We start from the raw sequence: 25,561 nt of genomic DNA, 5'->3' as shown, positions 1-25,561 counted from the left end.
TTTTATTGTCTCTCCTCTCTCTCTCTCTCTCTCTCTCTCTTTCTCTCTCTCTCGCTCTCTCTTTCTCTCTCACACATGTGCTCTCTCTGGAGACGAATTGCTTCTTTCTGTACCGTCAAGTCTGTATACCAGCTCAGAGAACAGTGTTAAGTGGGTGTTGAGGTTTACGAGTGGGCTTTATAGAACAGTGATTGTTTTACAGCTTCTGAAATGCTAAATCCATCCCCCACTGGAAGGTTCTGTGACAGCGGTTTAATTAGGAAGAGAACAGGCAGAAGGAGAGGGGGCTGCTGATCTGGTGTGTTTGTGTGCATGCACGTGCATACATCTTCATTCCCCCTTTCATCATATCCCATCTTGTTAGATTCTCTCCTGAATAAAGAGATGCAAAATGTGTGCACATCTGCAAAGGTTTAGTCAATCCAAATTGGCCCATAGTATTTTAATTAACTCCATTGATTAGTTTCCAAATGTAAGACAGTTGACAAATGAAGTGAGTCAGGGAATGCCTGCCTGCCAGTGGTCCCATCTGTGTATTGGCTGTAATATGGATGTAACAGCACACACACTCACCAGCAGACAAACCCAGCAGCTGGTTGCTCTTTCCTGAACACACACACACACACACTTTGTCCTGATAGCTCTTTCTGTGTGACAGTGGCCACCTCATCCCCATCATATCCCCTCACTAATGGGTAATTTGGGACTGATGTGGCTCATCTGACACAGATGCCACCACCTCTAAACACCCACATTAGACAATTATGGCTTTGTCCGCTTGTCTCGCTGTGGTGTCATTCACACCGCTCTGTGTGACATGGCTAATATGTGTTCTTCTCAACATAAACTACAACAAAACTAGCTGCGTCCACAGAATGATTATTTTTTTTATCTGTGAGGATGTCAGTGGGGCATTTCATTGTCTGATGTGTGACGCGCGTGCTAATCAATTCATTACTACTGGGGTTGTTACTAGTCTCAGTGGGACGCTGTGTGGAATTTTCTGATTTAAGACCAGTTTCATGGACAGGGATGACCTGATCCTAGATCAGCACTCCTACTTTGTCCCCATATACAGTATGTTGTTCCCTGAAAGTGTCTGTGGGAGTGAACCAGTGAACACAGATCGCTGGTTAAATTATCACGCGGTGCCACACTAGTGGAGAGCAGTGACACGTTGTACTGTACCTCTGAGCGATAGATACAGGCTGAGGGGACATCAATATACTTGGCCTTTCATTAGTCAGTCTGAAATATGGAAGATGTTGTAAACATAATGTTATTTACAGTGCATTCAGAAAGTATTCAGACCCTTTGACTTTTTCCGAATTTTGTTACGTTACAGCCTTATTCTAAAATGGATTGAATTTGAAAAAATCCACAGCAATCTACATACAATACCCCATAATGACAAAGCAAAACAGGTTTTTAGAAATTTTTGCAAATGTAATATATATAACAAACAGATACCTTATTTACATAAGTATTCAGACCTTTTGCTATGAGACTTGAATTTGAGCTCAGGTGCATCCTTTTTCCATTGATCATCTATGAGATGTTCCTACAACTTAATTGGAGTCCACCTGTGGTAAATTCAATTGATTGGATATGATCTTTAAAGGCACACAACTGTCTATTAAAGGTCCCACAGTTGGCAGTGCATGTCAGAGATAAACAAGCCATGAGGTTGAAGGAATTGTCCGTAGAGCTTCAAGACAGGATTGTGTCGAGGTACAGATCTGGGGAAGGGTACCAAAACATTTCTGCAGCATTGAAGGTCCCCAAGAATACAGTCCCCTCCATCATTCTTAAATGGAAGAAGTTTGGAACCACCAAGACTCTCCTAGAGCTGGCCGCCCATCCAAACTGAGCTTATCGGGGAGAAGGGCCTTGGTCAGAGGGGTGACCAAGAACCTGATGGTCACTCTGACAGAGCTGTAGAGTTCCTCTGTGGAGATGGGAGAACCTTCCAGATGGACAACCATCTCTGCAGCACTCCACAAATCAGGCCTTTATGGTAGAGTGGCCAGACGGAAGCCACTCCTCAGTAAAAGGCACATGAAGAGAAGAATTGGAGAAACTCCCCAAATACAGGTGTGCCAAGCTTGTAGCTTTATACCCAAGCAGACTTGAGGCTGTAATCGCTGCCAAAGGTGCATCAACAAAGTACTAAGTAATTAGCAAAAATGTATAAAAAAATAGATTTTGCTTTGGCATTGTGGGATATTGTGTGTAGATTGATTAGGGAGAAAAACGATTTAATCAATTATAGAATTTAATCAATTATAGAATTGACAAAATGTGGAAAAAGTCAACGGGGTCTGAATACTTTTCCTAAGGCACTGTATATTCTGCAAACTCATCACACAGTCATGCTAAAACACACATTCACTCTCTCTTTTCTCTCTCTCCTCTCTTTCTCTATCTTTCTCTTTTCTCTCTCTGCTCTCTCTTCTCTCTCTCTCTGCACTCTCCTCTTTCTATTCTCTCTCTGCTCTCTCTCTCTCTTCTCTCTTTCTTTCTCTTCTCCCAATCACACACACACATACAGGCACACACAGGCACACCGTCACCCACATACGTCACCCACATACATCTCTCTAAGTGTGATATGTCTTCCCTACAGATGACATGGACGCCATCCCCGTCAGGCAGTTAATCAAACACATCATGGAGCTCTACTCCAACAACCTGCACGGCTTCTCTGAGGAGTTTGAGGTAGGAAACACAACAGACTTTCTCTCTCCGCCTTTCTAATATTGTTGAGGCGTGATAAGTAGGCTGCCTCTCGGATGAAGAGGAGTGTGTGTGTCTAGATGTGTGTCTGATTATTCTCATATGTCTGGTGTATGTTGTCTGTAAGCGTGTACATTACTGTCTACGTCTGTGTGAACATTACGAAGTGTGTACAGGGCATGTGCAGTATGTATTCATGCAGAAAGGTGTGTGTGTGTGTGTGTGTGTGTGTGTGTGTGTGTGTGTGTGTGTGTGTGTGTGTGTGTGTGTGTGTGTGTGTGTGTTGTGGAGCAGATGGCTGAGTGTGAAGAAGGTTAATTAACAAAGGGTCTAGTTGCTGGTTGACTGGACAGGAACACACTGTCTCTGTGACCGGGTTGAGACACAAGGCTAACACACTTCCCCCAAGAGGCCCTTGTCAAATTGGGGTTATCCAGTGGGGTGAAGGTGAACATACATTATTCATACTAGGTCATTCAAACGGAGATCACACATGCAGCCACATGGTGCTGGACTAGCTGTGACAGATATGTGTAGAAATCCCACCTCTAATAAAAACCCAGTACGTACTTATCATGCACAGTACCAGTCAAAAGTTTGGACACACCTACTCATTCCAGGGTTTTTCTTTATTTTACTATTTTCCACATTGTTTAATAATATTAGTGAAGACATAAACACTATGAAGTAACACATATGGAGTCATGTAGTAACTAACAAAGTGTTAAACAAATCAAAATATATTTAAGATTCTTCAAAGTAGCCACCCTTTGCCTTGATGACAGCTTTGCACACTCTTAGCATTATCTCAACTAGCTTCATGAAGTAGTCACCTGGAATGCATTTCAATTAACAGGTGTGCCTTCTTAGAAGTTAATTTGTGGAATTTCTTTCGATCTTAATGCGTTTGAGCCAATCAGTTGTGTTGTGACAAGGTAGGGGTGGTATACAGAAGATAGCCCTATTTGGTAAAAGACCAAGTCCATATTATGGCAATAACAGCTCAAATAAGCAAAGAGAAATGGCAGTCCTCAATACTTTAAGACATAAAAGTCAGTCAATGTGGAACATTTCAAGCACTTTGACAGTTTCTTCAAGTGCAGTCACAAAAACCATCAAGCACTATGATGAAACTGGCTAACATGAGGACCGCCACATGAAAGGAAGACCCATTGTTACCTCTGCTGCAGAGGATAAGTTCATTAGCGTTACCAGCCTCAGATTGCAGCCCAAATAAATGCTTCACAGAGTTCAAGTAACAGACACGTCTCAACAACAACTGTTCAGAGGAGACTGCGTGAATCAGGCCTTCATGGTAAAATTGCTGTAAAGAAACCACTACTGAACGACACCAATAATAAGAAGAGACTTACTTGGGCCAATGGACATTAGACCGGTGGAATTCTGTCCTTTGGTCTGATGAGTTAAAATTGGAGATTTTTGGTTCCAACCGCCGTGACGCAGAGTAGGTGAATGGATGATCTCCGCATGTGTGGTTCCCACCATGAAGCATGGAAGAGGAGGTGATATGATTTGGGGGTGCTTTGCTGGTGACACTGTCAGCAATTTATTTTGAATTCAAGACACTCTTTACCAGCATTGCTACCACAGCATTCTGCAGCGATACGCCATCCCATCTGGTTTGCGCTCAGTGGGACTATCATTTGTTTTTCAACAGAACAATGACCCAAAACACACCTCCAGGCTGTGTAAGGGCTATTTGACCAAGAAGAAGAGTGATGGAGTGCTGCATCAGATGACCTGGCCTCCACAATCACCCGACCTCCACCCAATTGAGATGGTTTAGGATGAGTTGGACCGCAGAGTGCAGGAAAAGCAGCCAACAAGTGCTCAGCATATGTAGGAACTCCTTCAAGACTGTTGGAAAAGTATTCCTCATGAAGCTGGTTGAGAGAACGCCAAGAGTGTGCAAAGCTGTCATCAAGGCAAAGGGTGGCTACTTTGAAGATTCTCAAACTAAAATATATATTGATTTGTTTAACACTTTTTTGGTTACTACATAATTCCAATGTGTTATTTCATCGTTTTGATGTCTTAACTATTATTCGACAATGTAGAAAAGAGTAACAAAATAAAGAAAAACCATTGGATGAGTAGGTGTGTCCAACTTTTGACTGGTATTGTATGTATTGCAATTCAAGCAAATCATTGAACTGAAAAATATTGTTTAGAAACTGTTGGATTCGAAATGTTGAACATTGAGATATTAAAGACATGATGGATCAGACACATAGTATATTAAGGAGTGAGACTTGTAGAAAGACAGAGTTGCTGTGGAATGTGCTGGGTGGACGGGAGGAGCTCAAAGGATTGCTATAGGGGAGACAGATGGACATCTGTGGACTTGGCGAAGGAGGTGTTGAGGTCAGATCCCCTGAAGGGAGTAATAAAGGTTTACTACCCTTTTCCTGTGGAACCATACGATGTAAGGATTGGAGAGAACGAGGAGTGTCTTACGGGGAATACATATACCTGTGATGGGAGAAGTGTTGGGTGGCTTGTATTACAGCTGTACAGAACCATTGGGAAGAATTCAACTTGGTTAAAGCTTCTCTAGTGTCCGTGAGTTACTTACTCCGATGAATAAGAACCTAACAAAACAAATCATTTTAGATAGAGGGTTTATTTACAAATAGTAGTTGTTTAATCTCTTCACATAACTGACCCCACTATAACTATAACCCCTCACCCCCCTCTCTCCCTTTCTCACCCAACTCCCTCCCACTTTGCTCTCTCTCTCTTTCTCTAGGAGGTCCAACGCTGTACGGTGGACCTGAAGATCACAGCAGAACATTCCAATCACCCTGACAACAAGCACAAAAACAGATACATCAACATCGTGGCCTGTAAGTCCACTATGTTGTACACTCAAAACAACACTGACAGCCTGTTAGTTTCAAGATTTATTAGTTGTATGTACGGGATACACATGGTATAGATCGTCCAATGGAATGCTTACTTGCAGGTTCCTTCTCGACAATGCAACAACAACAATAAAAGATAACAATAGGAACATGAAGTAAATGACACAGTAGAATAGAATAAACATGATTAGTGTATCAGGTTTGAAGGTAAGACCCAGATGCAGACTGTGTCGGAGTAACAATGTTTATTACGGCAACAGGGCAGGCAAACGACAGGTCAAGGCAGACAGGGGTCAATAACCAGAGTAGTGGTTGGTAATCCAGAGGTGGGGCAAAGGTACAGGACTGCAGGCAGGCTCAGGGTCAAGAGCAGGCAGAGTGGTCAGGCGGGCGGGCTCAGAGACGGGACAGGCAAGGGTCAAAACCAGGAGGGAGAGAAAAAGAGAGACTGGGGAGAAGCAGGAGCTGAGACGAAAAACGCTGGTTGATTTGACAAACAAGACAAACTGGCAACAGACAAACAGAGAACAGCTGAGTGAGTATAATACATGAAGGCACTATATTGACATGTTTTTTTTTGGGGGGGGGGGTGCAATTATTTAAATGGTGCTGTATTTAGCGATCATAATAGGAGTTTGGTATCAGCAGTTGTGATGTGTGTGTCTGTGCGTGCTAAGGTGCTGAGAATCTGAGGTCAGTCCAGTTTAAGTGTTCAACGGTCTGATTGCTTGTAGAAATTATCCCTGAGCCTGTTGATATCAAACCTCATGCTCATATTAACATGTGACCTTAACAAGGCAATGCAGAATCAGGCTAACATTCCTTTTCTATGTTGACAGATGATCACAGTAGGGTGAAGTTACGACCCTTGACTGGAAAAGATGCCAAACACAGTGACTTCATCAACGCTAACTATGTAGATGTAAGTCAACAAATTGATTTATTGAGTACCTTTTACCTTTTATCATCTTTATGTATGCTCAATGTTCTCTCTGTCATTATACAGTTGAAATTGGAAGTTTACATATACTTAGGTTGGAGTCATTAAAACTTGTTTTTCAACCAACTATAGTTTTGGCAAGTCGGTAATGATATCAACTTGTGCATGACACAAGTAATTTTTTCAACAATTTTTTACACACAGATTATTTCACTTATACTTCACTGTATCACAATTCCAGTGGGTCAGAAGTTTACATACACTAAGTTGACTGTGCCTTTAAACAGCTTGGGAAATTCCAGAAAATTATGTCATGGCTTTAGAAGCTTCTGATAGGCTAATTGACATAATTTGAGTCAATTGGAGGTGTAACTTTGGATGTATTTCAAGGCCTACCTTGAACTCAGTGCCTCTTTGCTTGACATCAGGGGAAAATCAAAAGAAATCAGACAAAAATTGTAGTCCTCCACAAGTCTGGTTCATCCTTGGGAGCAATTTCCAAACTCCTGAAGGTACCACGTTCATCTGTACAAACTATAGTGCACAAGTATAAACAACATGGGACCACACAGCCGTCATACCGCTGAGGAAGGAGACGCGTTCTGTCTCCTAAAGATGAACATACTTTGGTGCAAAAAGTGCAAATCAATCCCAGAACAACAGCAAAGGACCTTGTGAAGATACTGGAGGAAACAGGTACAAAAGTATCTGTATCCACAGTAAAACGAGTCCTATATCGACATAACCTGAAAGGCCGCTCAGCAAGAAAGAAGCCACTGCTCCAAAACCGCCATAAAAAAGCCAGACTACGGTTTGCATCTGCACATGGGGACAAAGATTATACTTTTTGGAGAAATGTCCTCTGGTCTGATGAAACAAAAATAGAACTGTTTAGCCATAACGACCATCATTATTTTTGGAGGAAAAGGGGGAGGCTTGCAAGCCGAAGAACACCATCCCAACCGTGAAGCACAGAGGTGGCAGCATCATTTTGTGGGGGTGCTTTGCTGCAGGAGGGACTGGTGCACTTTACAAAATAGATGGCATCATGAGGGAGGAAAATTATGTGGATATATTGAAGCAAAATCTCAAGACATCAGTCAGGAAGTTGAAGCTTGGTTGCAAATGGGTCTTCCAACTGGACAATGACCCTAGGCATACTTCCAAAGTTGTGGCAAAATGGCTTAAGGACAACAAAGTCAAGGTATTGGAGTGGCCATCTGAAAGCCCTGACCTCAATCCTATAGAAAATATGTGGGCAGAACTGAAAAAATGTGTGTGAGCAAGGAGGCCTACAAACCTGACTTAGTTACACCAACTCTGTCAGGAGGAATGGGCCAAAATTCACCCAACTTATTGTGGGAAGCTTGTGGAAGGCTACCCGACACGTTTGACACAAGTTAAACAATTTAAAGGAAATGCTACCAAATCCAAATTGAGTGTATGTAAACTTCTGATCCACTGGGAATGTGATGAAATAAATAAAAGCTGAAATAAATCATTCTCTACTATTATTCTGACATTTCACATTCTTAAAATAAAGTGGTGATCCTAACTGACCGAAAACAGGGAATTATTACTAGGATTAAATGTCAGGAATTGTGAAACTGAGTTTGAATGCATTTGGCCGAGGTGTATGTAAACTTCCGACTTCAATTGTTTATTGTCTAGTACTCACCCTATGTGTACTTGCACTGTGTGAGTGTACCACTGTTACTGACCCCCCCCCCCCCCCCCCCCCACATTACCTCTCAACAGGGTTACAACAGTCCCAAGGCCTACATCGCGGCCCAGGGCCCTCTCAAGTCCACTTTCGAGGACTTCTGGAGGATGGTGTGGGAACAGAACACTGGTATCATCGTCATGATCACTAACCTGGTAGAGAAAGGAAGGGTAGGTGGCCTCCCTCTGGTATTCACAGTATTTTGACTGTAGGTGTTACTGTTGTCTTTTCACAGTAGAATCCTTGAGCAGACTAGGTGAAATTTTTTTGATGTGCCCTTGAGCAAGGCACTTAACCCTAATTGCTCCTGTAAGTCGCTCTAGATAAAAATTTAAAAATGAATACTGTTGCCTTTCACAGATGGAATTAGATGACTGCTGTTCTTTTTCACAGAGGAAATGTGACCAGTACTGGCCCACAGAGAGCACTGAGGAGTATGGCAACATCGTGGTCACTCTGAAGAGTACTAACGTTCATGCCTGCTACACACTGAGACAATTCCTTATACGGAACACCAAAGTCAAAAAGGGTCAGAAGGGCAACCCAAAGGGGCGTCAGAACGAGCGGATGGTGATCCAGTATCACTACACCCAGTGGCCTGACATGGGCGTGCCGGAGTACACCCTACCTGTCCTCACTTTCATAGGGCGCTCCTCTGCAGCACGTACACCGGACATGGGCCCCGTCCTAGTCCACTGCAGGTACAATAGCTCTCAAAACAAATAAAAAGTGAAGTGTTTCTTATAGTTCTCTAAACATCAGCTGTGTTCGAATACCCATACTAGCATACTGTATACTACATACTTAATGAGTATATACTATATACTATTAGTTCATTTTAGCATACTGTATACAAACAGTATCCTTTCAGTTAAGTGTACTAGCGCTTCACCTGTCTACCGGAGGTTGATGCTGTTGCTATGCAACCTCTTGCTAGCTTCTTAGCATAACAAATTACTAGCTAGACATCTTATCTCATTAACAATGTCCATTGAGACCACACAATGACTATTCCACTTAGCTAAGGTAAAAATTAAGTGAATAATCAAGTGAATAAATGTGGGTAGTTAATTATATCTCATTAACAATGTCCATTGAGACCACACAATGACTATTCCACTTAGCTAAGGTAAAAATTAAGTGAATAATCAAGTGAATAAACGTGGGTAGTTAATTAGATAGCATATAGTTAATATACTGGCAAGTTCAATGTATTAGTAGACAACTAACGTTAGGTAGCTAGCTAACATACCGGTACATACAAGCAACTTCTGTAATGATATGCTATGAGGTTCGTAAGGCAAGTGTAGCTAACAAATTGTCAGCCAACATAGCGTGTAACATAACTTATTTGAAAAGTCATAACTTTTTTATTACATTGCTCAACATGTTCTTAATATTTGTCATAATTAATTAATGCAATTAATATTTACTTTTTGTACTTACATTTGTTTTCCGCTCTCGTCGGACTTCGGCTGCATATTTTCCGCCATTTTCTTCAAATCTGAAAATGTTGTGAAGCCACGGCCAATTTCTAAAGAATTGCATTATGGGCCCTAAAAGCACTGAAATAGTGTTCACTGCTTGTATACCTCGATTTTTGGCAAATGTAGTACAACATCCGGGAACTTTTGGCATACTAACTAAATACATACAATGACCAATAAGCATACTACATACTCAATTTACGTCACAAAATAGTATGGTTAGTGTGGTTAGTATGAGTATTCGAGCACAGCTATCGATTCCGACCAAGCTTACTGCAGAAAACCACTATCCTAGTGCACAAAATCATCTTCCTCATAAGAAATTATAAGAAACACAATGAGTACTAGTTTGCTAATTGAAGTCATGGCTTTGGGTTAGAACAGTAATACAACTCCCTCTATGGGTCTCCTGTGGTAGTTAGTAGGTAACATACTATGTTTTGGTTGTGTAGTGCTGGAGTCGGGCGGACAGGGACATACATCGTCATCGACAGCATGCTGCAGCAGATCAAAGACAAGAGCATAGTCAACGTCTGGGGCTTTCTCAAACACATCCGCACGCAACGCAACTACCTGGTTCAGACAGAGGTAACGTGTGTGTGTGTGTGTGTGTGTGAGACAAATGACACCTCACATACACCTACAGTGTGCATACAGCTACAGTATCTGTCAAAGAGATTCACCTCTTTTAGGTATAATGTTATGCAAGCAAGAGATTACTATATATACATAAGTATGTGGACATCCCTTCAAATGAGTGGATTTGGCTATTTCAGTCACACACATTGATGACAGAAGCACACAGCCATGCAACCTCCATAGACAAACATTGGCAGTAGAATGGTCTTACTGAAGAGCTCAATGACTTTCAACGTGGCACTGTAAAATTTCTGTCCTGCCAGAGCTGCCCTGGTCAACTGTAAATGCTGTTATTGTGAAATGGAAATGTCTAGGAGCAACAACGGCTCAGCTGCAAAGTGGTAGGCCACACAAGCTCACAGAACCGGACCGCCAAGTGCTGAAGTGCCTAGTGTGTTAATATCGTCTGTCCTCGGTTGCAACACTCACTACCGAGTTCCAAACTGCCTCTGGAAGCAACGCCAGCACAAGATCTGTTCTTCGGGAGCTTCATGAAATGGGTTTCTATGGCCGAGCTGCCGCACACAGGCTACCTGCCCCAATGCCTAGAACCAACTGTAAAGTTCGGTGGAGGAGGAATAATGGTCTGGGGCTGTGTTTCATGGTTCGGGCTAGGCCCCTTAGTTCCAGTGATGAGAAATCTTAATTCTACAGCATACAATGACATTCTGACGATTCTGTTCTTCCAACTTTGTGGCAACAGTTTGGGGAAGGCCCTTTCCTGTTTCAGCATGACATGCCCCGTGCACAAAGCAAAGTCCAATCAGAAATGGTTTGTCGAGATCGGTGTGGAAGTACTTGACTAGCCTGCACAGAGCCCTGACCTCAACCCCATTGAACACCTTAGGGATGAAATGGAACGCCAACTGTGAGCCAGGCCTAATCGCCAAACATCAGTGCCCAACCTCACTAATGCTCTTGTGGCAGAATGGAAGCAAGTCCCTGCAGCAATGTTCCAACATTTAGTGGAAAGTCTTCCCAGAAGACTGGATGCTGTTAGAGCAGCAAAGACCAACCCAATATTAATGTCCATGATTTTGGAATGAGATGTTCAGCAAGCAGGTGTCTACATACTTTTGGTCATGTAGTGTATCTTCCTCCTCCCTCTGCCCTTCCCCCTGGATCATAGGAGCAGTACGTGTTCATCCATGATGCCCTGATGGAGGCCATCCTGGGCAGTGAGACAGAGGTACCCGCTTGTCAGCTCCATGGTTACGTCAACAGCATCCTCACCCCTGGCCTGGGGGGCCGCACGCGCCTCGACAAGCAGTTCAGAGTGAGCCTATATATCAGCATAGTCATTTGCATACTACTTATGTAATGAATAGCATCCTTAGAGAGTTGAAGGGCTGTACTAATGATTGTAGGTAGACATTGTCACCCAGCCATTATAATACCACCAAGTATACATTGATGCCCATTCATCTCCATTCACTAGATGTTGTTCTAGTGATCTGATCCAACTCTTCTTCCCCCGCTGTCTCTCCAGCTGCTGACCCAGTGTAACACCCACTTCATAGAGTGCTTCAGCGCCCAGAAAGAATGCAACAAGGAGAAGAACCGCAACTCCTCAGTGGTTCCATGTGAGTACAGTGTTTCTAGATAGTAGTCAAGGCTATATTATCCATTTCTCTAGTCAATGAACCACAAACTACTGAAGCATATGCAGTGAGTGCGAAGATGTTTCATGCTTTGCCAGTTCGCCTGAGACATTAGGCTATAGAAGTAGAGTGTATGAGATTTTTCAACCCACCATGTGACTACGCCATAGGGTAGATTCAGCCGCGGGCTGATTTTTTCTTGAGCAGATGGTCGGGGACCCGGAACATGAGTACAAATAATTCGTTGACTGCAAATTGCCCGTATGAATTTAAAAAATGAATATATTTGACTAAACCATAATCATTTCAAACCTTGCTTACGTTTGTATACAGTTGAACCCGGAAGTTTACATAAACTTAGGTTGGAGTCTTTGAAACTCGTTTTACAACCACTCCACAAATTTCTTGTTTGGGATAGGGGGCAGTATTTGGAATTTTGGATGACTGAGGTGTCCAAAGTAAACTGCGTGTTACTCAGGCCCAGAAGCTAGGATATGCATATGCATGGTAGTATTGGATAGAAAACACTCTAAAGTTTCTAAAACCATTAAAAGTATGTCTGGGAGTATAACCAAACTAATTTGGCAGGTAAAAACCCGAGGACCAATTTTTTTTCTGTTGGCCTGCCAGCCAATTCCAAGCTTAAGCTATTGAAACCAAAGACTCCCGCCTCCCAAATTGCAGTTCCTATGGCTTCCACTAGATGTCAACAGTCTTTATACATAGTTTCAGGCTTGTATTCTGAAAAACCAACAAGGAATAGTTGTTTATCCTCAGGAAGTCCCATGGCAAAACTAGTCTCATTGCGCGCATGACCGAGGGAGCGCGCTGCGTTCTTTTCCTTTCCTATTGAAAATAGTTTGCTCCGTATGAAATATTATTGTTAATTTAGATATTAGAGTACCTAATAATGATTTAGAAATGTCGTTTGATTTGTTTGGATGAACTTTTGGAACTCCTATGTCTGCATTCTGAATGGGTGTATTACTGAATTCAATGACGCCTACTAAACGGACTATTTGGGATATAAAGAAGGAATTTAGCGATTAAAAACGACCATTCATTGTGTTCCTGGGACTCTTGTGATTGCGATCAGAGGAAGATCTTCAAAGGTAAGTCACTTATTTTATTGCTATTTGGGATTTTGTGATGCCTGTGCTTGTTTGGATAATATGCTGTTGTGGGGCACTGACCTCAGATAATCGAATGCTGTGTTTTTGCCGTAAAGCCTTCTTGAAATCCGACGATGCTATTAGATTGCCAAGATTCTAAGCTAGAGAATCATGTTTGACACTTGTATTATCATGAAGGTTTAATATTACGTTTTCTGTATTTTGAATTTGGCGCTCTGCAATTTCACCGGATGTTGTCGAGGTGGGTCGTTAGCAGGACCCCTGCGCCAAAAAGGTTAACAAACTGTAGTTTTGGCAAGTCTGTTAGGATATCTACTTTGTGCATGACACAAGTAATTTTTCCAACAATTGTTTACAGACAGATTATTTCACTGTATCACAAGACTGTGCCTTTAAACAGCTTGGAAAACTCCAGAAAATTATGTCATGGCTTTAGAAGCTTCTGATAGGCTAATTGACATCATTTTAGTCAATTGGAGGTGAACCTGTGGATGTATTTCAAGGCCTACCTTCAAACTCAGTGCCTCTTTCCTTGACATCATGGGAAAATCAAAAGAAATCAGCCAAGACCTCGGGAAAAAAATTGTGGACCTCCACAAGTCTGGTTCATCCTTGGGAGCAATTTCCAGACACCCGAAGGTACCACATTCATCTGTACACCAATGGTATGCAAGTATAAACACCATGGGACCACACAGCCGTCATACCGCTCAGGAAGGAGACTCATTCTGGTGGTGTGAATTCTTTGGTGCTAAAAGTGCACATTAATCTCAGAACAACAGCAAAGGACCTTGTGAAGATACTGGAGGAAACAGGTACAAAATTATGTATATCCACAGTAAAACGACTCCAATACCGACATAACCTGAAAGGCCGCTCAGCAAGGAAGAAGCCACTGCTCCAAAACCGCCATAATAAAGCCCGACTATGCTTTGCAACTGCACATGGGGACAAAGATTGTACTTTTTGGAGAAATGTCCTCTGGTCTGATGAAACAAAAATAGAACTGTTTGGCCATAACGACCATCGTTATGTTTGGAGGAAAAAGGGGGAGGCTTGCAAGTCGAAGAACACCATCCCAACCATGAAGCACGGGGGTGGCAGCATGATGTTGTGGGGGTGCTTTGCTGCATGAGGGACTGATGCATTTCACAAAATAGATGGCAACATGAGGCAGGAAAATTATCTGGATATATTGAAGCAACATCTCAAGACATCAGTCAGGAAGTTGAAGCTTGGTCGCAAATGAGTCTTCCAAATGGACAATGACCCCAAGTATACTTCCAAAGTTGTGGCAAGATGGCTTAAGGACAACAAAGTAAAGGTATTGGAGTGGCCATCAGAAAGCCCTGACCTCAATCATATAGAAAAAGTGTGGGCAGAACTGAAAAAGCGTGTGCGAGCAAGGAGGCCTACAAACCTGACTGATTTACACCAGCTCTGTCAGGAGGAATGGGCCAAAATTCACCCAACTTATTGTGGGAAGCTTGTGGAAGGCTACCTGAAATGTTTGACCCAAGTTAAACAATTTAAAGGCAATGCTACCAAATACTAATCTGACCCACTGGGAATGTGATGAAAGAATTAAAAGCTGAAATAAATCATTCTCTCTATTATTATTCTGACATTTCACATTCTTAAAATAAAGTGGTGATCCTAACTGACCTAAAACAGGGAATTTTTACGAGGATTAAATGTCAGGAATTGTGAAACACTGAGTTTAAATGTATTTGGCTAAGGTTTATGTAAACTTCCGACCTCAACTGTATAATCACGTTTCTCTCTCTCATCAGTGGGAATACTTAGAACAGATTTCCAACTGTTTTCCTGGTGTTTTTACAGTCTTTTATGTCCAACCATTTTTTTGCTCAGAAATCTTGGGGGGACAAATAAAACTACCCTTGGGCCAGGCCATGATTTGGGGAATCCTGCCATAGCAAAAGAACAGTAGTTGAAACAGTGTGTAGCTTATAGTTGATATTGACATTTTAATCATTTATCCAGAGCGACTTAGTTAGTGCACTCCTCTTAAGATAGCTAGGTGGGACAACCACATATCACAGTCGTAGTATGTACATTTTCCCTCAATAAAGTGGCTATCAGCAAGGTCAGTGCTAGATGGAAAATACATGTTATTTTTTATTATAATTTTTTTTTGTAAGCGGGAGGAATGGGATTAATTTAAGATACTCTATGAAGAGGTATGGGTAGAACGACCAAGAGACCAGTGGTACAAGAACTGTGGGCTTGAGATGGCCTTGTAGATTTTGATCATAGCCTGGCGGTAGGGAGGGGCAGTTCCTCTGTAGGCAAGCACTGTGCTCTTGTAGTGGATGCAAGCTTCGACTGGCAGCCAGTGGAGGGGGCAGAGGAGCGGGGTGACATGGGAGGACTTGGGAAGGTTGAACACTAGATAAGTTGCAGGGGTTTGATGGCACAAGCAGGGAGTCCAACCAACAGAGAGTTGCAGTAGTCCAGACATGTGATATGTGCATTATTAGTTAGTACTGTACAGTACAATGGCGCCACAAGGCTAGTTGTGTGATTGAACGCATGTGTTTTGTCTCCCTCTCTAGCGGAACGAGCTCGAGTAGGACTGGCCCCTCTCCTTGGAATGAAAGGCACAGACTACATCAATGCCTCCTACATAATGGTATGATACTGCTATACCACACACACACACACATCTCCTGTCCACCCTGTCTGTCTGATAGTTGTGTCTGAACATAATGACATGTTCTGTTCCCTTGATGATTATAATTACCCTGCATGTTTTACTGTTATTGTGTGACGCCACTTAATGAATAACAGTCCACCATTTATCATAAAGAATCATTCATACTGAGAAACTGAGGCAAGGGCCTGTACACAGTACATCACGATCAAGACAGTAACCTTTGAAACTCATTGATATGAAATGGAAGTCCTAACAGACACAATACCGTACATTCCTTCTGGTGTTCAGACACTGAATGTAATTGGTTAATAATGTTATAGAAGATTTTGTGAGAGCTGTTGACTATGTATGACTGCTAACATGTTGACCTTCAACCTTTGGCCATGCAGGGTTACTACAGGAGTAATGAGTTCATCATTACCCAGCATCCTTTGCCCCACACCACCACAGACTTCTGGAGAATGATCTGGGACCACAATGCCCAGATCATCGTCATGCTTGCTGACAACCACGGTTTGGTGAGTAGAGTAGCTGGCCAGCAGGTTATAACATAAGTATCTTATGCTTTTCACCCTACTTAGTCAAGTAAAACTGTACTGTCCTTGCCTGGTTATGCATCAGTGCTGAAAAGGAATATATGAAAATTGATATCCAAGCCAGCACAGTACAGTATGGACCTGCCTGTGTTGTCGTATGTGTATCTAGGCTGAGGATGAGTTTGTGTACTGGCCAAGCAGAGAGGAGGCGATGAACTGCCTAGCCTTCACCGTCACCCTGATCAGCAAGGACAGATTGTGTCTCTCCAACGAAGAACAGATCATCATCCACGATTTTATACTGGAGGCCACGCAGGTACAGTAACCCTTCATCGTTGACCTTTCACCCCTCACAGGTAACCTCTCAGTGTATAAAAACCTCTTAGACCGTTATGCTGGTACGCAGATAGAAGGTCCATGGTTGTCTCGGGGTGGTCCTTAGAGGTAGGACCAGTGGGACTGGGCCTTGGTTGAGCCCATCCGTTTTCAGATAGGCTCTAGCTAAACTACGGTACTGTAATTGAAGACATTTAGGGGAAGGTTGTTATTCCAATTTGTTTGTATTAAGTGTAATCACATTGGGCTTAAGTTAAACTACAGTACTGGCCTGCAGTAGGGGTACTGTATTGTCATTGTCCTAGTTGTGTCTGACTGTAATATGTCTCCCTCTCTCTAACAGGATGACTATGTCCTGGAGGTAAGACATTTCCAGTGCCCTAAATGGCCGAACCCAGATGCTCCTCTCAGCAGCACCTTCGAGCTCATCAACGTCATCAAAGAGGAGGCAATGACACGAGACGGACCCACCATCATACACGATGAGTAAGTGGGCCTGGTGTGTGTGCGCTTGAGTGCGTGCGTAGGTACTGTGCATTCAGTGTCCAGTTTATTAGGTACACCCATCTAGAACCGGGTCGACCCCCCCCCCCTTGCTTCCAGAACAGCCTGAATTCTTCGGGGCATGGACACATTGCTCAATTGGTATCAAGATGTCCCTCTCTGTCCCTGGTAGGTTTGGGGCAGTGTCTGCGGGGACTCTGTGTGCCCTCACCACCCTGTCTCAGCAGCTGGAGAGTGAAGGGGCTGTGGATGTCTATCAGGTGGCTAAGATGATCAACCTCATGAGGCCAGGAGTCTTCACAGACATTGTGAGTTCAACCGTGACCCCGCCAGGTGGATTGGTGCTGTTAATAATCAGCAATTGTCAATAACTAACTTCTTGCAACATCTCCATTCAGTCATAGGAACAAAAATCCCTTCCAGTCTGTGTAACATGGTGATTGTCATTGCTCGTTCTGACATGACTTCTCAACATGTCACCAATCTTATACCTAGAAGTAACATTTGAAGTTGCAACATTTGTCAATATTAACAGTTGTGTTAACCTGTCTCTCTGTCCTCCCTTCTTGTTGTGTCTCTCCAGGAGCACTATCAGTACCTGTACAAGGCCATGCTGAGCCTGGTGAGCAGCAGAGATAGTGGGATGTGCCCCCTCTACATGGACACTAATGGAGTGGTTATCATAATGGACGAATCAGACCCTGCAGAGAGCATGGAGTCGCTGGTCTGACTGACTGGTTACTGATTTGACTGGTTACTGGTATGACTGGTTACTGGTATGACTGGTTACTGGTATGACTGGTTACTGGTATGACTGGTTACTGGTATGACTGGTTACTGGTCTGACTGGTTACTGGTATGACTGGTTGTACTGGTATGACTGGTTACTGGTCTGACTGGTTACTGGTATGACTGGTTACTGATCTGACTGGTTACTGGTCTGACTGGTTGTACTGGTATGACTGGTTACTGGTTGTACTGGTCTGACTGGTTACTGGTCTGACCGGTTATACTGGTTACTGGTCTGACTGGTTGTACTGGTCTGACTGGTTACCGGTTGTACTGGTCTGACTGGTTACTGGTTGTACTGGTCTGACTGGTTACTGGTCTGACTGGTTACTGGTTGTACTGGTCTGACTGGTTACTGGTCTGACTGGTTACTGGTCTGACTGGTTACTGGTCTGACTGGTTACTGGTCTGACTGGTTACTGGTCTGACTGGCTACTGGTCTGACTGGTTACTGGTCTGACTGGTTACTAGTCTGACTGGTTACTGGTCTGACTGGCTACTGGTCTGACTGGTTACTGGTCTGACTGGTTACTGGTCTGACTGGTTACTGGTCTGACCGGTTGTACTGGTTACTGGTCTGACTGGTTACTGGTCTGACTGGAGTCATTAGTCTGAATGACCACACCGTAGCTCACACCACCACCCGAAGGCACTTAATTTGTACAACTCTGAGAAACGGAGAGAACTTTGGCGGACTTTCCCGAGGCCTTTTTTTGCCAGAACTATTGGTTAAATGAATACCGGTAACCTGATTACCTTTTTTTACACTGATGATATAATGTTTTTTGATATTTATTTGTTTCTTCATTATTTTTGTCTTAATTGTTATCCTGCTGAGGGTTTGCACCTGTTTAAGTTGTTTCACGTGTGGGAAAGGAAAGAAGCTCTGTCCAGTTTGCACTATACTTTCAGTGTTACTGCCTGAAACCCTGTTAGATAATACAGTACAGTTAGCTAGACCCTGGCTCCACGCTCCACTACCTGCATTGGAACCCTTTTTGGATTGTGGCAAAGAAAAAAACTTTTACCCCAATGAATGAATGAACAGTGAAGACCAAGGACGACCCTACAGGTCAACATGATCTTCCAGGCCAATAGATTTCTTAATACAGACCATCCCAGTTCAGTACATTTTATTACAGTACAGCTCACCCAACATGCATTGCATCACTATCATCTGGCCAACACTTATTTTGGAAACCCCACCTTATCCAAGGAAAATGTTCATCTGTAGAGATACTATGTTACTTATACATATTATAACTATATTACCCAAATATCCCCATTCCTATTTGTTAATTTTACCCATTACTTAGATTTTTTTTTAAAGTAGTATTACAACTACTGTGAACATTTATTGCTTTATATTAAGATTTATATTGTTTTGTAATATATATGACTGTATCCTTGATCAAAGTAAGCAGCTGGTTTTGTGTACTGTATATCATTCCCCCTCTCGCCTTGTGTGGATCAAGACCCATAGTGCCCATTTTGTCCAACCCAGCTAGCTCTACATGTGGCTTATCTTGCATCAACTGTTTTACTTAATATAAAGTTTACTTCATAAAATACAGCTTTCATCTTACCAAATGAATGGAGTTCTCGTAGTCTTAACATCATCTCGAGGGGGGAGTGTTTTTCTTTCGTTATAACCAAAGACGTGGTTGAAAATTGCAACAAGAAAGTTGTTGGACCATTGTTGGACTAAAACATTGTATTGTTACATGGTTGTTGCAATGTTACCACAAAGTTCTCAGAATGTGTCTCGGACAACGATCAGTCACATGAAGCGTTCATCCTAATGAAAGTCCATGGTGTAAGTCCATACTTCACCATGTGAAATTATGTTTGAACTGGATTTTAACTAACCCCTACACCAAACAACAATGGTATCTATTTTACTCATTCATACTGTACCCTGTAGCTATACCCTGTACTTATACATAGATGCTGTAGTTAACTTTTTTTCTCTCTCTTCTCTCTCGACGAGAAGCTTCTTAAATGAGGTCACAACTCTCCGACATTTGGAGAAAAGTCCTGACTTATTACATGCTTATTTGTCACAATGGGAAACCGTTATTGGCAGCAAACAACCATTTGTTTTGCATGTGTAACTTTTAAATGTATCTCAATCATTATTATTAACGTTACTCTTTATACATATTTCATTTATAACATGAGTGTAATTTCCTATTTCGAAGGTATGTACATATTTTTACTTCAAGGATCAGTCTTCTTGGGCGTTATAATCTTTGCTGTGTGATCATTATAGACCTTTATTTTCATATGAAGCCTTTTTCTTTGGAACGTTATCCTCCTCTCAGTCATTGTATTCGTGGTGAGTATGTAAGAATCATGTCTCCATGGATACAAGTAGACTGCCATCACCTTCCAACTCAAGTCCATGACTGCTTCTAAAATGGCATCCTATTATCTATATAGTGCCCTACATTTGATCAAAAGAGGTGCCCTATATACAGTAGGGAATAGGATACTATTTGGGATGTTCACCGTAAATCATTTGTTTTTCTCTCGGGGTCAAGAATATGTTATTCCTCCCCATTTTGAATATCAGACTTTTGCTATAGACTACATCAGACCAGTGTGTGCTATGGATGAACAAGATCCCAGGAGTCACTGAGTGAAGTTCGCCTCCTCAACCCATATAAGCAAGTTCAGCAGTTGTTCCATTTTGTAAACGTGAAGAAATGAACTGGTTTGGTCCGTTTATTATATTGTCATTGTATGATAGTGCCACGGTGTTGTATTACTATGGTACTGTCATATGATATAATATTATTATAGTGTAATAGTGTTATTTAATATGTAAATTGTATTGCTATACATTAAATAAAGTATGGGTTTTGATGTACTTCATCCTGGTGTTGTCTATTTGTGTGAGATTTACCGTAGTATGAGGCAGGGTTTCCATTGTTCTGCTTTTATGAGCACGTTTCTATAGTTGTTAACCCCTTAAGGGCACTTCTATTTTCTATGGTCACAATGTTGCCCTCTGCTGGTTGTCAGTAGTTGGTTGACAGTTATCCCTAACCTCGCCATTATGCACTTTGGTGTTTCTCAGTGTGCAAGTTGAAAACATTTCATGTCCCCTTTCCCTGGGTCAAATAGGTCATTTACATCTTGTATAAATGACACAAAGAGAACAATTGTGTATTTGTACAGTAATTTTATTTAGAGGCCACAGCTCTTGCATATTACAACTGTTGGCTTTCATAAGGCAAAAGCAAGACTTAATCCACCAGCTAATTTTCACACAGAACGGAAAGCATTCGGAGAGGGTGGGGACCCACGGGCATGCAGCGATGGCTCAGAATGCAATGTACAGCGGTGTATATACAAAACAACAGTGAGACCCAAAGAAATGCCACACATCTCATTCTAATCAAATACGTAATAAAACTAAAAAGACAGACCAACTTTCATTTTGGTAAATAAAAGAAAAACATTTTATTTTCAGCTCTCTTTTCTCTGTAAACGTGCAACTAAATTTAAAACAGATTAGAACCTGTTTCAAGGTCGTTTCAACAATGTAGAAAGAAAAATATAATCTCCAACAAGATATCAAAATGGAGCTTTGAGAATATTGCATTTCTAGAATACCCACTCATTTTAGTTCAAGATGGCTGCTGGACGATGTCTCGTTAGTGATAGGGTGAAAGATTATGAGGTCACAGAGCATTGACACAGATGAGGAACAGACAGTCTAGAACATACTATGGTGCTGAGAGTACAGTAGAGTGAGTAGACGAGATGTTTATCCTAAACAGCATTGAACTTCATTTTCAGTTTGATGGGTAATTTTCAGTTTGAAGCAGTTGGCATCCACTTAAAGATAGACAATACAAAGAAAAGGGTCTATACACTCATCGTCACAACAATGTACCATTATAATGAATGTAGAATACAACAAAGAAGCGCGATATAGGTTTGCATTGGACAGGGACACACCTAATAATCTCACTCAACATTGTCAAACAAATGGTACTCCATATTGCTTAGGAACACATAGAAATGAATTTAGAAATCACTGAGTCAAAGATATCATCAGTGCTATCTTCATCATGACACAGCTAAACTGTCATTCATGGTTTATTTTTTCAACATCTTTATTTATATTATTTTTCCTCAGTATAGTAATTACTATTTTTATTGTTTATTATAGGTCCTTCATGAGCATTTTGAGATGACAAAGAGGACCTAACGTGGCTGTCTGAGTAACAGAGTTGGTACATGCATTGGTTACCAGGCTAAGTCAAAAGTTGTGAGAGTAGAGGATCGGGGGTCGGGAGTGGAGACGGGGGGGGGTCATACGGGGGGTAAAGGGAGGTGTCGGTGCCAGTTCTGAGGTTGGCCGGCGCTGCGCTCTAGTCATCGTCTTCGTCCTCTTCGTCGCTGTCCTTCATGGAGATGCCCCCCATGCCTCCCTCTTTCATGGACGCGTTGGCCTCCTCCAGGGTCAGCCTGTTCCTCACCGTGTCATACATCTTACTGTTCAGGGTGGAGTCTAGCACCCCCTGCAGACGGAAGTCACGGTACTTTTTCTACAAGGAGATGGATGATTAAAAGGGCGATTAGCAAGTATAGAGGGATGAAGTAGCTAAAGGCTCGACAAAGAACTTGTGCCACTGAGTTACAGGTAGATTACATGCCATGATAATCAATGACAGTGAATATAAAGATATGAGGGTCTCTACAATGCACTATTAACCCCTACCATACCATTTTAGCTGGCAGTTTGAAGTGACTCTATCCCATTTTTTGTCATTTCAGATTCGAATCGGATCTTTTTCCTGCAGTCTGAACAACCAAAATGCACGTGGAATCAGATATATCAAGCCACATTTCATACAAATCTGATTCCTGGTCATGCAACTTGTGTCTGAACAGTCAAATCTGATGAATTTGCTTTTTAGACTGTTATTTTGCATATCTTGTTGCTTGCTAGCTACTCTGCTGACAGTTTGACAAGAACATGTGGTAGCTAACTAATAGGCTTAGGCGATATACCGTTTATACCGTACTGGGTATATTTCGATATACTGACGGTATGATTTTCAATACCGTTGCGGGGGTGTGTCCTACGTCACTGTTTATAAGTTAAGTATAACTATAAGAAATCTAAGATGTGTCAAATAAATGATATCCAGCTGAGGGCTCCAGCTGTGCATTTGGTTTGCTGACTTGCTAGCTAAGTGGTTAGCTGTCAAGATCCAGCTTCTTGGCTCCAGCAGAGACATTCAATCCCCTCCTGGATCAAGAACCCTTTTTTGTGCGGTAAAAAAATTGCGCCCCTTGTGTGCACATTCGGTAATAGCGTATACCCCGGTATGTTACAGAAACAATATGGCCGCCATGAAAATCTGAATACCACTCAATCCTACTAACTAGCTTGTTAATTGTTTACAAATAAATGAGTGAATGTGCTAGAAAGCTAAACAGCTAGCTAGCATGCTAGTTATTGTTCTGAAAGTTGGATCCTCTTATCCTTTAAGGCTTTAAATGTGTTCTTACACTATGCTTTCAAATATTCAAAGCACCTGAGAGACTTCCATGGCAGGCATTGTTGTCACATTAGCTTGCTACTCAACAACTTCTGAGTGACAGAAAGCATGAGCACCACCACGACCAATCAGCCTACACCATTGCACACACACACCTGCCATTACCATGACAACTAGCGTAGCCATGACAGCAAATGACTAGTCTGAACACACACAAATCCAATTGTCACTTGTAACTTGCTGTTTGGACAGTCAGTATTCCAAAACTGATTTGAGCATTAAGGCCTGCAGTGTGAGCACAAGGCTTTTGTTACCTTGACATGTTTTCAACATACATTTTCAATCATGATCCCATTTTGCCATCAAATAAAGCGACACTAGTGTCAAAATAGTTACAGTAGCTGAGTTACAGTGCAGATGATCAACCCCTACCCTGGCAGTGAGTTACCTTGACGATCCTGATGAGGATCTTGAGCTGGTAGAGATGGAGCTGCTGGTCCATACGCTCAGTGAGCCAGGTCCCCAGCAGGTTCATGGTGGCTGTGTACCATTGCTGCAACACACACAAACACAGTGTTCTCCAGCAAAACACACACACACGTAGACGCAAACACAAACACACACAAACTAGAGCTCTCTGCATATCAAGATGCCACTTGATATGTTCTCTAGTGAACACATACACACGTCTTACAAGCAAAACACACTAACACATAGCGAAGTACTTTCCGACACCTAACACACACAGACATTCACAGTATTTTCCAGGAAAGACAAGACAGACATTTCAGGAAAAAAAAGACACACATACACACTCTGCAGTGGAGAAAAAAACACACACTGAAACATGCATAAAATACTTTTTTCCGAATAAAGCCAACTAAATATTTCAGAATTCCCATTTTTCCAAGCACTGCATGGCACTAAGTAAATCAGAAATCAGAAATGAAATGATGAATAAATTGCCAGGGTATATTAGTAGTGCTAGCTAGACATTACAACTGTAAAATGTTCATGTTTTCTGGCACAAACTTTCTGTCTCCAGTACAATCAGGGACAGAAATATCTACTAGAGCCAAGTTGTTCTTAGTAGGTAAATGTCTAAACTGAACATAATACGGCATACCCATATACCATTTGTACAGTATATTGTAAGAGGATCTGCATTTATCATACATGCTTTACTTCAAATGATCTAGACCAGCGCTAAAGCCTTGTGAAGGTTCTTCAATACATATAAGCAACACGACAACATCGTAGAACATTCATTCTACATACTGTAACTTCACAGTCTCGTTTCAACTCGATCAATTGCCCGAAATGAAATCATAATGACAAAGTGAGTAAATGGTTAGGCAGGCAAGGAGCAGACAGTTGTGCTATTTTCTTATACCTTATTTGAAGAATGTTTCATTCATTCAGAGTGTAGGATAAGATTGACCCAGATGATTCATAGTAGAGATCAAGTTATAAGAGAACAGCACACGAGAGAAGAAGAGTGATAAACCAAGGAAGATAGGAAACTGTCATCCTCCTTCGAAAAGTCCAGAAAAAAAAAATCACCTTTGAGTCATGTGGAGTGAGTAGGCAGGGCCAGGAATGAAAGGCCTGAAGGGCTAGGATTGGACTTGGCTTGGTTGTTTCTTTTGTTGGTTTGATTGGTCTAATTGCCCGAGCTCTAATTTGATTGTACCCAGGTTTGTTTTTGTCCTGTAGAGATAACTGGTTGGTCAGGAGGTTTTGGCTTGGCGCTTGAGGTCAGATTTTAGCGGATGGATGCCTGTCCACTTCACACTGTCGCGTTGAGCCTATAGTATGTGCGTGCAGTGCATGCAGACCAGGAAGGAAGGTGGGTTTGGTGGCTTCGTGGGTGGCTGGGTGAGTGCGTGCGTGCGGTTGGTGGGCTGTATGTGTTGTATAGTAGTATGACTGAGGCATAACTCTTAGAGGTGGAAGGTCATGCTAGAAGATGTACACAGGAAGATTATTTGACTTGAAATCATGCCATTCAACGTAATGTGCTAAAACAATGCGACATCAGAGATAAGTGCCA

At 42.1% G+C, this 25,561-nt stretch overlaps 2 protein-coding genes across 11 annotated transcripts in view; one reads left to right on the top strand and one right to left on the bottom strand.

The window, feature by feature from the left end:
- LOC129843631 (receptor-type tyrosine-protein phosphatase gamma-like) overlaps positions 1 to 20,863 on the top strand; it is a 282,617-nt gene extending 261,754 nt beyond the window's left edge. Inside the window, exons 15-28 of the mRNA XM_055912307.1 lie at positions 2,627 to 2,718; positions 5,507 to 5,603; positions 6,461 to 6,543; positions 8,320 to 8,454; positions 8,678 to 8,985; positions 10,224 to 10,359; positions 11,540 to 11,686; positions 11,900 to 11,993; positions 15,721 to 15,797; positions 16,211 to 16,339; positions 16,527 to 16,673; positions 17,037 to 17,179; positions 17,370 to 17,505; positions 17,781 to 20,863. Of these exons, the coding sequence (XP_055768282.1) occupies positions 2,627 to 2,718; positions 5,507 to 5,603; positions 6,461 to 6,543; positions 8,320 to 8,454; positions 8,678 to 8,985; positions 10,224 to 10,359; positions 11,540 to 11,686; positions 11,900 to 11,993; positions 15,721 to 15,797; positions 16,211 to 16,339; positions 16,527 to 16,673; positions 17,037 to 17,179; positions 17,370 to 17,505; positions 17,781 to 17,927 (1,871 nt within the window). The 3' untranslated portion in view covers positions 17,928 to 20,863. The remainder of the gene's footprint in view (positions 1 to 2,626; positions 2,719 to 5,506; positions 5,604 to 6,460; positions 6,544 to 8,319; positions 8,455 to 8,677; positions 8,986 to 10,223; positions 10,360 to 11,539; positions 11,687 to 11,899; positions 11,994 to 15,720; positions 15,798 to 16,210; positions 16,340 to 16,526; positions 16,674 to 17,036; positions 17,180 to 17,369; positions 17,506 to 17,780) is intronic.
- Positions 20,864 to 21,153: 290 nt separating this feature from the next.
- The window catches only part of LOC129843527 (calcium-dependent secretion activator 1-like), a 161,261-nt gene continuing 156,853 nt past the window's right edge, over positions 21,154 to 25,561 (bottom strand). For all 10 annotated transcript variants that reach the window (XM_055912306.1, XM_055912295.1, XM_055912298.1 and 7 more), the window contains 2 exons: positions 23,957 to 24,061; positions 21,154 to 22,548 (listed from right to left, as the gene is read on the bottom strand). In XM_055912306.1, coding sequence (XP_055768281.1) covers positions 22,372 to 22,548; positions 23,957 to 24,061 — 282 coding nt within the window. In that variant the 3' untranslated portion in view covers positions 21,154 to 22,371. The remainder of the gene's footprint in view (positions 22,549 to 23,956; positions 24,062 to 25,561) is intronic.

The sequence above is a fragment of the Salvelinus fontinalis genome, chromosome 3, assembly GCF_029448725.1.
Source record: "Salvelinus fontinalis isolate EN_2023a chromosome 3, ASM2944872v1, whole genome shotgun sequence".
In the NCBI taxonomy this organism is placed as follows: Eukaryota; Metazoa; Chordata; class Actinopteri; order Salmoniformes; family Salmonidae; genus Salvelinus; species Salvelinus fontinalis.
The sequence above is the reverse complement of the archived record's forward strand: the minus strand, read 5'-3'. Positions and strand labels throughout refer to the sequence as shown.